This window comes from Tupaia chinensis, unplaced genomic scaffold, assembly GCF_000334495.1.
Source record: "Tupaia chinensis unplaced genomic scaffold, TupChi_1.0 Scaffold144262_1, whole genome shotgun sequence".
NCBI lineage: Eukaryota > Metazoa > Chordata > Mammalia > Scandentia > Tupaiidae > Tupaia > Tupaia belangeri.
This window is the reverse complement of record NW_006204120.1, coordinates 1,015,872-1,031,630: the sequence shown is the minus strand read 5'-3', so window position 1 is coordinate 1,031,630 and position 15,759 is coordinate 1,015,872. Positions and strand designations below refer to the sequence as shown.

The 15,759-nt window shown below is 40.2% G+C and overlaps 1 protein-coding gene across 8 annotated transcripts in view; it reads left to right on the top strand.

Annotated features, from left to right (window-relative positions):
- ENOX1 (ecto-NOX disulfide-thiol exchanger 1) overlaps positions 1 to 15,759 on the top strand; it is a 548,245-nt gene that overhangs the window by 524,117 nt on the left and 8,369 nt on the right. For all 8 annotated transcript variants that reach the window (XM_027767432.1, XM_027767431.1, XM_027767428.1 and 5 more), the window contains one exon: positions 11,809 to 11,894. In XM_027767432.1, the coding sequence (XP_027623233.1) occupies positions 11,809 to 11,894 (86 nt within the window). The remainder of the gene's footprint in view (positions 1 to 11,808; positions 11,895 to 15,759) is intronic.

The window sequence follows — 15,759 nt, the reverse complement described above, 5'->3', positions numbered from 1 at the left end:
AGGGAAAGAGAAGCCACCATTCTGTGATACACAGCATTGATTCAAGCTACATCTTGGCAGTAACCCCAGTATGGAGTTCCAAGTTTAGACTGGCTCCTCTGTGGCATGATTAAGAGTGAAGTATGAGGCTGTCATACGTGTGAAACAAATTATGTTCCTGTAGTTCGTTATCTGGCAGAGGTGGCTCAAGTTTGAATTTTCTAAATACTGCATACTCTCACCTCAAAATGACAGGTACACCAAGGCCTACAGAGACTGGCACAGAAGGAATTAAATTCAGAAGATAGTCCAAACTTCATCCATCATATATAGATTTTTCAACTACAGTGTTATTGAATATGACATCAACTTAGAGATACTCCAAGGAAAACCAATTATTTTTCTTCTCTCTGATGATATACAGCTGTAATAACATGCCATGCACAACTCTCGGAAGACATGCTGATGTGCTATCAGTTCCAGGAACCCAAAATGAACCCACATGTAGTTGGTAGCTGGATTTTTATTCTGTTGGAAAATGTATCTAACTCTTGACAACCAATTCTCTTTCTCTCAGTCTGACAAAGGTGGGCTTTCCCCCCTTCCGGATTTTAGGGCATGAGCGAAGCACATGATGATCTAAAGTAAACTTACCCTCTTTGTTTAGTGTAAATAATTCTGTCCACTTGAAGGTTTAGAAAAATGGAAACAGGGCTCTGTTTTCTTTATTTTATTTCTTTCCTTTCCCTAGAGATTGCTTTCCCTTTTATTTTATGTTCTACTTGCATAACAGTGTTCATTTACAATGTCTTCTAAAGAATTACTTGAGGTTTTATACATACAGACACACATACATATATTTTTTTTAATCAACTGCCTCAAAAATTGAAAAAACAATATGCTTTACACACTTAACATTAAAGGGAGTAGACAAGGAGTTTACATGTATAATATGCTACCTCTAATGGTGTCTTTAGTATCAGAAAAAAAACAAAATGAAATTAAGTTATTCAAGTAAGTACATTGCCAAAAAATCATTACTAAGTTTCTTTATCAAAAAATAAATACAACCGACTATAAATTTTCCAGTATTTTCCCCTCATTGTTGGTCTCTTAATTTATAGTTACCTTCGAGGGGCCAGGTAGGTGGTATGGTGGTTAAGGCACTGGACTCCCTCATGGCCAACCATAACTTGAGTCCCAGACACTGGGCGTGTGGGTGTGTGCATACCCAAAGTCTTAGGAGGCGACTAGAAGAAAGGGGATTATGGCATGGCCATCCCCCTGTGTGTGTGTTGGGGGGGGAGGGTGTCTTTGTCTCTCTCTAGCAACTGCATGCACCCTATGGTCAAAATCTAAAGAAAAAAGAGAGAGAGAAAAAAAAAACAATATCAAAAATAGTTTACTTGTGTTAGCATTTGAAGTTTGGGAATGAGCAGAAGAGAAATAGGTAACACTCATTTTGAGTCAGTATTATGACAATATTTAGGTAGAAAGAAGGCTAGAGATTAAGTGTTAGATTAAAATAAACCTAGAAGTTTAGTTTTTCTCTTCAGTTCTCCATTACCTCTCTTTTCCTTCCTCAATGTCTTACTTAACTCTACTTAATGATAGTTTGATAACAGATGTGCCTTTGATAACACTTGGATAACTCTATTTCATGATAGTTTGATAACTACCCCCAGAATACCTATATGTTTATACGCATTTGTAATCAAAGAGAAAACAATTCTCCAAAAGAATTCCATAGTACAAAAGATTTTCCAATAAGGGCAACCTGGATTCTGCCAAAGGATACAAGTGTTCCCTGACATTAAATGAGCCTCTCTGCTCATCAGGTTTGGCCAGTCATACTTCGTAGACATAGGTAATATAGATAAAGGAATATAGGAAACCCTAAGGCCTCCCCTGCATCTTCTGGAATTTATAAAGAGACTGGTGAAGACAAAATTGCTGTGAATCATGGTAGAGAGAAAAAGGAGTTCTCAATGTGAGGGCTACTGTTTTCTGAAGAATTCTTGTAGATAAAATTAATTTGGGGGTCCCTTGGCCTTCTGATACATATGGAGAGTTTAGAGATGCTCTTTGTAATTCCCCTGGAATCTTCCCTTAGAATAATTAAATCTGTACAGAAAACACAGTAGGAATGCTGTAAGCCAGCCTAAAAGTCCACCAGAACACCAAAACATTCCCTCAACCTAGAAATAGTAATTGGCAAAATCTTTATCACATCTGGGTACCCATAGTATATGCTGTATGCAATATATTCAGATCGCTCGACAGCCTCTTGGGGCACGTAGATGTCACACACTTGAATTGTACATTGGCACAAATTGCCTAGAAGAGAACAGGAGTGAGAAATAAGATATTCAAATGGGTTCTATTGATAGAGAATATGAAACTGGGGCTGGAACTTCCTAGACAGAGAGTAATTCTAGTCCCTTGTGATTATGCGCAACACTGATTTATCTGGGGAAACCATAGGTACTCTGTCCAGTCTTATGAAATTTTATAAAATTGAGATCTTTATTTCAAGGCATATAAATTGATATTTATTATAGAAGATTGGTGGGATTTTATTGATAACATTATTTGTAGCTATGTAAATCTTGCACTCTGAGTCTCTTGAGAGTTCAACCATTCTGTCAAATTTTCTTCTTGACAATGGGGATTGAGTGCTGTATTCCAGCTCTACTAAAGAAGATAGGCTTTCAGAAAGTGCTTTATTGTTGTGATCGCTCAAGTATTTACCTTACAGTCTATCTTCTGAAGACAGGTTGACATATAATTGGACCTTAAACAATAAGACTTTTATGGAAGAATTGTATGCGGCATAGCTCCATAGTAACCACATGTGAGGTCAGCTTGACACTGCCCAGTATCTATGCCAGAACTCTTGGTTCATTTCGCATATGGCTAACTTGTTGGAATTGACCCACTGTACATTGAAGTTTTGAGGATAGAATGAGTCAGTTCCTTTGATTTAGGACCAAAGCCTTGGAGTGATGTTTGACTAGGAATTACTGGATTGTTATGTAAGAGAATAGATTTATTTTTACATTGATAAGCTAATAGCTCTGAAATGTTGACAGTATAACTCTGGGTCCACATCACTTTATATTCTCATGCTTTTTAATGCTAAAACAATAGATTTTTCAATCCCAGCAGTTCTGATTGGCATTCTGTCAATGCTAGTCATCCTTGTAAATTCCATTCAAATGCAGTCAAAACCTTCCCACAACTTTTACCGTTTACAAAGTGGCTTTTCTTTAAACCCTCCTGATTCCTTAGAACTATCCTCGAATTCTTACAGATCAGGCAAACTTCTTTACACATCATCCTGACCCCTCTACAGATTAGGACATGTATACGTGGGTCACCAAGATGCTACTTTACTTTAAGACTCCTCCCACCCCATCTTTACCACTTCCATCATAGTCACCATGTCACACATGTGCAATGCCTCCATTCTATATCAGAATTGAAGTATCCCCCCAACACATAGGTATCAGGAAATAGATGAATGGAATATGGAGAAATATTATAAATTTACAGAGGTTGAGGGCTCAGTTTTTGGTATTCTCAGTGAACAGAGTGGAGACTATATTTAGGCTATACCTGAGAAAAGTAATCTGAGGAGTCTGTTCCACTCTGAAAGCTACTGACCATAAAGAATGAGTCATTGACCTAAATCTAGTTTCCAAGGCACAAATGTCCATATCAATAAATCAACAGACCTTTGTCAAGAGACTACACTAAAAATTATCAGTCTTTATTGTGGAAAAAAAATCATCTGGGCACCTTGTTTAAGAGGCAGTATTTTGGTCTCACAAAGAGATTCTGTTTATTGTAAAACCGGCATTCAAAAGGATACTGAAGCAGGCATTCTGGAACCATGTTTTTAAAGTCTTGGGCTACTGTTTGCCAACACCTATGTTAGCTGATGGTAGTAAGGTATTCTTTTCTCTCAGAAAGTTTGTAGAGGGGCCAGCAGGTGGCGTGGTGATTGAGGTTCTGGATTCCCATGTGGCCAACTGTAGTTTGAGTCCCAGACCTAGCAGCCTGCTTTCTCACTTTCCCTTTCTCTCTCTCTCTCTCTGGTTAAATTAAAAAATAATAATAATAGCAAATGGAATTAAATAAATAATTCTTTAAAAAATATTTTCTAAAAAAATAGTAATTAAAAAGTTCATAGAGAGTGAGAAAGAAAACGAATAGTCATATATTTAAAAAACAAACTAATCAACCATACAAGATCAGGCTTCACACAAAATAAGTAGAGTAGTCTGCTTTTTGGGAGATTAAAACCTTTTGGAATCCCAAGTCACTGAGAAGCAAGCAACAAGTGTTTGATCAGTCTTTCCCACTCAATTTTGCCTCTCTTCATTTCCCATAAGTATTTTGTCATTTGACAGCTGCTTGGCGATACTATCCTTCATGGCTTAGTAGGAGACCCAGATTTCCCAAGGCTTCCTCTTTTCTGGCTCTTGATTTCCACATCTCTGAAGCCTTTTTTGAGGGCTCTGACATGAAGCAAGACTTCAGGCTGGTTTATAGTCAGGCCTCTGGTAACCTCCAGTAAGATATGATTGTATCTAGATATAGCTAGTGCTCTGCAGAACTGAGGTCCCTGGAGATCCCTGGGTGCCTCTGTCCCACAATGAGTTGATAGGTCCCAGAGCCCTTTGAAGTTTCCCAGGAGATGATCAACCAGTTGGGGTGAAGGGAAAGCTATCATCAGCCAGAGCTTCACAAATGATACAGAGCCTGGAATGAAAACTCTCCAAGCAGCCTGAGGAAGGGGAACATATTTTGATAGAATTCCATCTCTCATTCCATTCAGGGAGAATAATGTGCTAACCAAACTGAATGTACAACTTGGTATTTTGTTTTCATCAGATAACCAATATAATTTTTGAAATTAGAGTTCATCAGAGCAAAAGAAAGGATTAGGATGAGTAGACCCTATGAAGTTCATAGTATCTAATGATCTCAAAATAGCTCTGAGCAGGACAACAGAGGTAAAAGCATAACATTCTAAGTATTTGTGAACTGAGGCATTTGATCCACTTGATAATCTAGAGCAAATCATTCATGGACTATGGCCTTAAGTCCTCATATTGTAGAGTTAGGAGTTTGATTAGATGATCCTTTTCTTTTTTTATTACTACTTATACATTCAATTGTTACATATCATTTAATTTGTAAAGAGATTCTACCCAATATGATATACACCACACAGCAGGTGAGTTGAGAATACTATACACAACATCACCAGTGGGCAACAAAGCATATCTGTGTCCCATAAATGTCTTACTTCTCCATTTTTTCCCAAATTTCCCTCCCTGCCATTTTCCCCTCTCCTACTCTCCTTCCAGTTTGTCCCCAGTGTCCATAACAATTTTCAATGTGTTTATGTCCTCCAGTCTTTCAATATCTACCATAGAGTGTAAATAGTTGGTATATGTTAAATGGAGACATACAATGTCATAGGAGACATAGCTTGATTTGCTTCATTCAGCAGTAAATCTTCCATGTTTGTCCACTTTCTATCAAATTTCAGGGTCTTGTGTTTTATGACTGAATAGTATTCAATGGAGTATATATGCCACATAGATGAACTTTTTCAATTCAATACTCTAGACTGTGAGGACTATTAGAAGAGCTATATGCTTCTTAGACAGTGATGTTTTATGTAAGGAGAGAATCATGTATATCATTACATAAATATTAATTCTAATATCTTGTACCTTTAAAACAAGAAAAAGGAAATCTGTCTTGATCTCATGACCTTTTTTAACCAATAGCCCATTCCTTCTCCTTGCCTAAAACATATCTTTTCCAAAGCACTGTCTGTTCTCACTGCCTCCATTATCTTTCCTCCTGCCTCTCTCTAGCCCACTCCAGTCTGGCTTGCATCCTCACATTGAAACTATTCTTGTCCGTGTGACCAGAAAACTTCATATTGCCAATTTCTCAACCTCCTCCCACCATCAGCTGCACTTTACACGGAAATACTTTCTCCTCTTGGCCATCATCACACCACTTTCTTATTGATCCCTCCCTCACAGATTGCTTTGATGAGTTTTCTCAACTTTAATCACTACATTTTGGGCTTCTTCAGGGTTCAGTCTGACACCTTTCTCTATGTACATAATCTCAGTGAATACTTTGGCTTCGAATTTCTTTTTGTCACTGTAGACTCACAAATTTATGCTATGTCCAACTCCCATTCAATATCTCTATCAAGATGTCAGTGGACATCTCAAATTTAATGAGGCCAAAACCAATCTCTTGAGCCTACATTCTTTTGGTTCTCATGTGCTCCTCCCCTAGTATTCCCATCTGAGAAAATAGTTCCACGCAGTTGCTCAAGACAAAATCTAAGGACTCAACCTTGATTTCTCCAGTTTTATCACTTACATGTAGTCCATCAGCTGAGCAGACTCCAGTATCCCCTTCTATCTTTGAAATCAGATCACTATTTACCACTTTAGGTGTTGTCAAGACACTCCACCTGTTGTCCCAGTTTCCCTCTGGTGTGTTCTCCACACAGAAGCTTGAGAAAAAAAATTTAAGTGTAATTCAGATCATGTTATACCCCTGCTTAGAACCCTCCTTTTGATTTCCTACTATTGAAACATTTAGAATTTTTATTTTTTTAAGAAAGGTTTTTACTATTGAGTGCATGCACTCACCAGAAAGATAGAGACAGAAAGCCAGAACTCATCCTCCCAACGTGGGTGGGATGACCTTGACACAATTCCTTCTCCTCCATTCTCCTCTCGGGATTTTGGGCACACACGCACAGATGCCTGGCATGAGTTTTAAGCTGCTGGGTCCAGGACTCGAACTGTGGTTGACTATGTGGAAGTCCAGCAATGTAAACATTACATCATTTGCTGGTCCCCAAAATTTAGAATTTAATTCAGACCTCTAATCCTGGCATGCAAGATCCTATATGATTTGGCCCCCACCTACTTCTAAACACATCATACTGCTCTCCAAGCAAGTGTGTTCTTACCAATTCGTTCCCACCTCAAGGCCTTGGCACTCGCTGTGCCCTGTATCTGTAATGATCCTACCCAGGCTTTCTGTGGCTGGTTCCTCATTTCACACTCAGGAGGTGTGCTTTCTCAGAGACGACCATCACTTAGACCTCCCAGTACAGAGAAACATTCCACCAAGTTTGGGGTCACTCTGTATCCTGTCCTACTACCTGTTTTGTTTTCTTCGTTGTGCTTACCACTCTCTGAATATGTTTACTGCATCTTTAATTTTGTCTTAATCAACTGCATTGCTCACCTAGAATAAAAGTTCCACAAGAGCAGGAATCTTGTCTGTCTTATACACTGTGCTCCTAGCACCTTGGCACCTCATTGCCACTAAATGCTTCAAGTATTTAAAGGAAGTGAAGGAAACAGTAAAAATCAAGTCCTATTTGGTTAATTTAAATGGATCTCACTTGGGCCTTAGTGAGGTCCAAAAATGAGAATAAACTAGATGACTTTGATGGAAAAAGCTCAGAATGCTTTTCTGTAGCCTGTGTAAATGGGCCTTCCTAATGAGATTTGCCACAGGTTGCACAGAGCTGGTTCGTGTATTTTCCTAAGTAACTTTTAGGGCTCTGAGATGTGCAATGATCCCAACAGTACCAGCAACTCCTCTGCTCCTTTTTATTTTCTTAAATTAGCTACTTACTATTATATTTTCCACTGTCTGTGGAGACATTCTACTTTTCTATGGAAACAGCCAAGACAGTTGTGAGCCTATCCTTTGAGGATCTCCTGGTTCAATAACAGCTAAATGCTCCATATTCCATTCCTAATATTTCTTTAACTAAGCCTTTAGGTCCCTCCCAGAGGACCACAAAATGGCCTCCATTTTCTGACTTTGTAGCATTTTTCATGAGCTTTTAAGTTATAACTAATTTTTTTCTATTCCCAGGGTATAGCCTAGGTCCTTTAAAGTGACTACAAAGAGGTTTCACTTGTCTATTTAGGGAGCTTCCCCAAAATTAATCCAAAATAATAGGGCCTAGAAATTACATTTTCTCAGGTGGCATGGCTGATACTACTGGGATGGGCAGGACAAAAGTGAGAGTGGGAATGAGTGGGAGGAAATACAGGAAGAAGGTGATGAATGCTTTTCTTTCCACTGAGTCTCTGGCAACACTAGATAACTGGGTTCCCATCCACAGAAGAAATGGAAACTTAGATTTGACTGCCTGCCATGCTCCCTCATGTATCTAGTGGCGGTTGCTAAATGCATAAAGAAAACCTAATGGCATGATAACCACAGCTACTACCAAGATGATTCTGAACACTGTCCTAGGAAAGAATACTCAAGTCTGTGTCAGGATTTGTAATCTGATTTTAGAAAGGTATAGAGAAACCATATGGATATTTTCCCCAGGTTTTTTGTTTTTTGGGGTTTTTTTGGAGAGGTTTTCGCTATAGGGCACGTGCACTCACCAGACAGACAGAGAGAGACATAGAGACAGAAAGCGAGAACTCACCCCCCAGGGGGGATGGTTACGCTGCAATCCCTTCTCCTCCATTCTCCTCTCAGGATCTTGGGCATGCACGCACACGCACCCAGCGTGAGTTCTAAGCCACCGGGTCTGGGACTCGAACCACAGTCGACTATGTGGGAGTCCAGCGACATAGCCATTACGCTAACTGCTGGTTCCCGATATTTTCCCCAAGTTTTATGAGCAAAGTCATTTCAATGGAAATTTTCTATGCCCAAAATATGTAAGTTACTCTAAATTAAAAACAAAGTGGGTTAGGGGCAAGAATCACCAGTGAACAATGCCTCAAAGTTCCATTTTTTGAAAGGATATTACCTCATCAGTTCTTATAGAAAGGTTTAAGGTTCTTGTTTGTCCCTATTGATCAATAATAGGCTAGTAGAAAATTTAAAAAAGTATACTATCTATTCCTGTTCTAGTAAATACATTCCAAAATATATCTCCTGTGAATGAATACTGTGTTTCCAGTACTGGACCAGAACAAAACTGTCAGGCAGAGTTCTTGGGATATAGACCTAGGTCTGGGGCTGGGGAGCAGTAAGCAGTTAGGGGCAAGGACATGTACCCAGAGCAGTGCCACCTTTACAGAGTAACAAAGGTAGCTACTCCAGTTCCTCCCATTCCTCCTGTCCCTAAATGTCCTGAGTCAGCACTTCATCTAGTATGCTAAAAGTCACCAAACTCTCCCTCCACCCCACCCCACTCTCCTCTGACTCCTACTGTTCATTCTGTTGAAGACATTGACATTCTCTTCACTCTCCTGTGAGGAGGAGAGACTGTGGACAATCCAGAAGATGATGAAGACTCTCCAGTGGGGATATTAATATCAAATGTTTTTCTCTGTTTGCTAAGGCCCCCAGAGTAGTTTACTTATAAGACTGCTTAAGCCCATCTACCTTCTGAGATGCCCTTCTGCCCCCATGGGAGACACATACCCTTTCACACAAAGGCTTCAGTGCCACTTCTTCCCTGCACTCAGATCAGGGCAAGTCCAGACGGGGTTGGTCAGTCTGATGTCTAAGCAGGTGTTTGCCCAAGGTATGCAGCGCCCCTCCTGCTGCCCTTCCACCAATTGCCATGAGTCACTGTCTTGGAGAAAACCTTAAAAAAAAGGTTTCCACTAGGAGCACCCTGCCTGCTCATAATGCCAGTCGACTATTCTATCTTCCTTCCTGCCCTCCTTTTTATAGGGGTGGGTGGCCCGTCTGTTGTTTCCTGGGGCTCTCTATGGGAAGTGGTAGGCATATTACCACTTGTTGTAAGCCTGGGACAGTCAGAAACACCCCACTCACCATCCTGAAACAGGCAATTCCCGTACAGAGCAGCAGTCCTGCCCCCCCAGTAAGAAATGCAAATGCAATAGATGATTTTTAAAATATTTCTAATTTATATTTTGAGAAAATTTTTCACAAGATTGTATGTTCTAACTTCTATTAGTAACAGAACTACTTACAGTGCCACTCAGAATTCAGAATTTCAGGAACCAGCAGATAGTATAATGGTTATATCACTGGACAGCACGTAGTCAACCATGGTTTGAGTCCCGGACCTAGTGACTTAAAACTCACACTGGTGTGTGTGTGTGTGTGTGTGTGTGTGTGTGTGCCCAAGATCCCAAGAGGAGAATGAAGGAAAAAGGATTGTGGCGTGGCCATCCCCCTTTGGGGGGGTGATTTCTCACTTTCTGTCTTTCTCTGGTGAGCACATGCACTCTATAGCAAAAACTCTCAAAAAAAAAATTCAGAATTTCAGACACAAAGAAGTAATGGCCGTGTCTATAAAATTAAAATATAAATAAATAAATATAGAAATTTGGAGGAAGGGAACACCACAGGGCCATTCAGTATATTAATAAACACTATTTTGCCACTTAAATATATTAAAGCTACCATTATTACTTTCACCATTGCCATTATTTTATAAAAGATCATTTTAGCAAAAGGAAAAAAACTGAAAAAAAAACTTTTTGATTCCCAGGAAAAAATAGGTCAGTCTCTGAAAAAGGAGCATTTACCTTCGTGGTGAAATATAATAGTTTCTGCCTTCCACATTTCACTGTAAATCTATGAAAACCTCCATCAAAGCCACCTTCTGAGGCTCTGACAGGTCTTCGAGAGGCTTTGGTTTTCTGTCTTCAGCCTAAGAATAAACTGGGAATCTGGGAGTTTTTCTTTAGAAACTGACACTCATCCCAGAGCATCCCAAGCAGCACAGAGGAAAGCCCTGAGACCCTGTCCCAGATCAATCCAAGGTCACTACAATTGTAGGGTGACACTGCGCAAGGACACTATGCTCCCCTGGCTCACGCCCTGATTGTACTACACTAGTGAAGGTCTTCCCATTGGCCTTTGGCTCCCAGACACCAATTTTCACAATAAATAAAACACAAAGGCTTATCTTCAGATTTCATTCATCTCAAAATCTGCTTGAAAGAGAACTGAAAGTGTCCATTTGAATGCCATCTATGCAGTTGACTTCCTCATCTTCACTATTTTGATTTCAGATATAGGAGCAGGGAGGATAAGCAGGTAATGATTTTACTTCCACCCTGATGCCAACATCCAGCTTTTCATTTATCAAGACAATGCTGACAGTTGATTTTCACAATGGAAAAAGCCTTCTGATTTATCATCAAAATCCAGCCAAACCATCCATTTCCAGGCCTTTTGTAAGGATCTTGTGAATTACAGCAGAGAGAAGGGGAGAGCAAGCTGGCTGTTATAACAACCATAACAACTGCAATGACCGGAGGAAATGGCAAATGTTACAGGAAGACTCTAGGCTTCTTTCAATGGCAGTTAAGGGAACGGTGGATTGAGTACTTTTCATAACTAGCAACTGTAATTATCAAGAACATTCAAGGCAGTATGAGTCCTGATACTGCCGAATGAGCCATTTTTGCACCGCAAAGTCCACTGAGGAGAAGAAAAGAGATCATTTTATCCTCCCAATAACTACAATTTTATATTGGTAAATCAAGCATAAAATTGGTGGTTGAAAAGTTTCCAGGAGTCTTTGTTTAGAAATACCTTCATTCTTCTATATATTATCTCAGAGTCTAGCTTTGCGAACTACTATCATTCCAGGAGATAAAGCAATCTCTCTGCCACATTACTATTACTGACTTCCAAACATGCTATTATTGGGGGGCTCGTTGAATGCTGTTTGAAATAGCGAGACCATAACTCAGGTCGACAAAGCAGTCACTGGAGTTAGATGACATTCTTTAACCGAGCGTCTCATTTGCCTCTAAATCATTCCCAATGTTTGTCTTTTTTTCTTTTTTTTAAATTCAGGCATCATATCAACGTTTCTTCATGTCCATCCTTTCGGAGCCAATATAGAATATCTTTGGTCATACATGCAGCAGCTGGACTCCAAGGTAAATTATTCTTCTCAAGTGAACTTTCATTGCAGAAATTTAGCGCGTCGATTGCCAACTGCAGGTGGACTCCATGTGAGCTGCATTAGGGATGTAATAGCGTCTGGGCATTTATCAGCACTTCTCCACCAGGATCTCGGGTTTTGGCAAATGGTTGTCTTCTTTTTGCCTGCTTTTGTCTTTACAGAAAGAAAAGTGGGTCTCTAAAATGACAATGACTTTCAGCAGATGCCAAATTACTTTGAAAAGCTTCTGAGAGATGTAAAATTACAGAATGGCCTGAAAGTTTCAAAACATGGGGGAAAACAGATGAAGGTGGCTAATGGGGCATATTCCTTAGACCATAATCTCTTAGGATTTTACACTAACGACTTCATACGCTACAGAAAATCATCTCCAATACTGTAACAATGGTATATGACTCTTAAGAAAACTGTATTGAGGGATGTGTTTCAGCATTATCCTCTCTTGGGAAGAACCACTGCAAAAATTGTTCTCAGTTGTTCTCAGGGTCAGACAGCATTCCTCATTTCTTAGAAAACTCATTTTTTCCTCATCTGAAAATTAGCTATATGCCCATCCCAATGCAGTATTCAAGTATCTGGAAAGAAGGGGCAAAAAGGAGCTCAATTTATATATCAAATTTGAGTGAACAATGAGAGGGGCCACTATTGAAATAGAAGGTCATTGACCAGGACTACTGGGAGAAGATTAGGAAGGGGAGGGACACAGACCCAAATTGAAGAAGCCACAGAAGTCCCTGAGGAGTCTGTTAAGTTTCCTGCTGCCAATGAAATCAAATAAGTAAGAAGTTCCTCCACAGGGCACAGCAAACAAGGCGCATGGGATTTGTACATCCAGACCCACAACTTGCAGTTCAGTGACCCCAAGTAGACATGTATGCGTCATTCTAAATGGTCACTGGCTAGTGTGGGTTAAATGACTTCATTGTATTCTTATTTTGACTCAAATGGTCTTACCAATACTTGATCAGAGAACTGTTTGACCTTTTAAATAATACTTCCACTTTGAGAGAAATCATCTGGAACAGAGAGTATTTTTCGGTCATAGTGATGCATGCCTTTTTATGATAGGGTAGACCAAAACAGGGTGAAAGACGTTAGGAAATTATAAAATTCTTAAATTTTGGAATCATATTATCACTTTCTCTGTAGCCTTCCCTCGCATGGATAGGGAAGTAATGGAAAATGTTCGTCTTAAACTCGGATGAAATGGGAAGGCGGGGCTGTACCATGTTGCTTTGCTGTAATAAGCTTTGAAGGGTTTCTTTGGCTTTTGTTTCTATTTTTTTTTTCCTTTGCTAACATCGTTCTTCCTTCATATCACCACCACTCCCTTTGCCTGGAGGATTAAATGAAATACTAGTTGCACCAACGTGTTCAGCATAGAATAAGCCCTCCAGGAATTATTCTTATTGTTGCTATTATCCTTCCCTCGTATTGTTGATATTTCCTTCCTCCCCTTTCTGGAAATCTCAAATAAAAAGCCTTTCCTGAGAAGCAGTTGTTTTAGTATGCCCTGAAAGAGCTGCAGAATCCTCTTATTATTTACCTAAAATTTTCAGAGGACTCTGGTTTCCATTGTGCCATCACTGAGGTTGATGATATGTGCATCCATGAAGGGTGTGTATGTGTGAGTGTGTGTAAAATCACCCAGGGGGGAGGTGGAAACTGATAAACCACAAATTTCTTTTGGTGGGGTGAAAGCTTTTGTTCTGTTCTTAACCCACAGAACAGAACTCGGGGGAGATTACTGTCACCTACCTCTCTCTGAGGAGAGAGAATTCACACGCCTGTTCCCTGGCTATTAGACAATAAGTTTTCTGGGAAGGGTTCGACCTACAGGAATTTTGTCTCATTGCAGACTAATACTTTTATTTTAGAAGATGATGAAGAAAGTATTTCCCGCACAAAGGAAATACACAGGATCTCCCCTCTGCTGCCCAGACAGCACTTCATCTCCTGATGAAAACACCCCGTGGAACTGTCAAGTTTTTTTCTCATGCCCGAGGCAAATATATATATTTACATACACACACACACACACACACACACACACACACACGCACATACACACACAAAGTGTTCTAATTAAAACAACAGGGTGTTGAGCATTGGACCACATATTCTTCCTATCCCAGTGAATAAAGCTAGAGAGGATATTTAGACTTATTAATCCAGAGAGTAAATTATTACTGTAGAATTGAAGTCTACATCCTTGGAGCTTTAAGCAAAAAATAAATAAATAAATAAATAAATAAATAAATAAAATAATGAGAGGTTTGCCCTCTACGTATCCACCAGGGCCTTGTCCCCACGTCAGCTGCCAAAAGGCTCTTAGTCTTAGAGCCAGTCAGCCTGTGGCTGCTGGGGTCCCAGTGCCCCTGCCTCTGGTTAATCACAGCCCCCCACCAAGTTCTGGTTAGTGTTGCATGAAGGCAGAGGATTCTGTCCTGCCACTGCAACACAGGGGGTTTGCTGACTCCAGTCAGATGGCGTTTTTAAAATTCCACTTAAAATAACAGTTTCCTTGAGATTTGACAGCATCGCCATTAGCACAACTGTTGTAAGATAACATGTGGATTCTGCCCACCCCCGACTGAGTAGAGAAAGGAGAGCAGGCTCAGCCAGCCCTGTAATGCAGCTGTTTTTATTAGGTTTTCCCTGGAGGCCACACATGGGTATAAGAATAATTAGGAATGAAAGGAGAGGCAGGAATTAATTTAAATTATTCTGGGCAGACCAGCCGGTGGCATAATGGTTAAGGCAGCTGGATCCCACATGGCTGATTGTGTGGTTCAATGTTGTGTGGTTCACCAGCCCTGGTGCCTTGAAAAACATGCCAGGTGTGTGCCAGTGTCCCAAATTCCAAGAAAAGAATGGAGGAGAAGGGATTGCAGCATGGCCATTCCTTCTGGAGGTTGGTTTCATATTCTCTCTCTCTCTCTTTCTCCTCCCCCCTTAGATCTCACTCCCTCTCTGGCAAGCTTATGTGCTCTATAGCAATTTTTTTTTAATGCCAGGCATATAAATTGCACATGAGACCATATAACCCAATAACAAGTAATTTTGTAATTAAATATTATCACTGCATGTGCATATTTCTCTTTTCAGTCTGCCTAAACTGCCCACCCATATTCATCCTGCTTCAGAAACATATGACAAAGTCTGATTGTGATAGATTAATTCAGAGGAAAAAAGGGCAAGGGCCAGGAGACAATCGTTCCCTAAAATTTTGCTGAGTCGAAAGCTGCACTCTAGACCAGCTCTATGGAACAGTGAAGAGAGAGAGAGAGAGAGAGAGAGAGAGGGAAAAGCATTGCTCAAGAGAAGCTGGATCCCACATGGTGATCATGGTTTAAATCCCTGGCCCTGTCAGTCTAAAATATGCCAAGGACACACATGAGTGCCCAAGATCTAACAGGCTGGAGGATTAGGGGAAGGGGATCGTGGCATGACCAGACCCTATGAGAGTACTTTCTCTCTCTCTCTCTCTCTCTCTCTCTTACTCTTTCATATGTATGTACTCTATCACGAATTAAAAAAAGTCCCCTAGGCAAAGGAAGGTAAGCTCTTCAAACTAGATAACACTGTCTTGAAAAATGGTTTCTTATCAAGACATTGAATCTTCCATGCCTGCCCCAAAGCCCAAACCACTTTCTTGCTGATCTCGAGCAGCGCAGAAGACATTTAAGCTGGATATTAACAAGTGAATATTTCCTATCTTACAGTCAAGATGGAAGTTCCTTGACTCTTCCCTCCAGTGTGTATTCTTCAGGAGAGTAATATTCAGTTGCCCAAGTGTATCTGGCTGCTCCCACTACATATCTTCAGCCTCTTTCTGA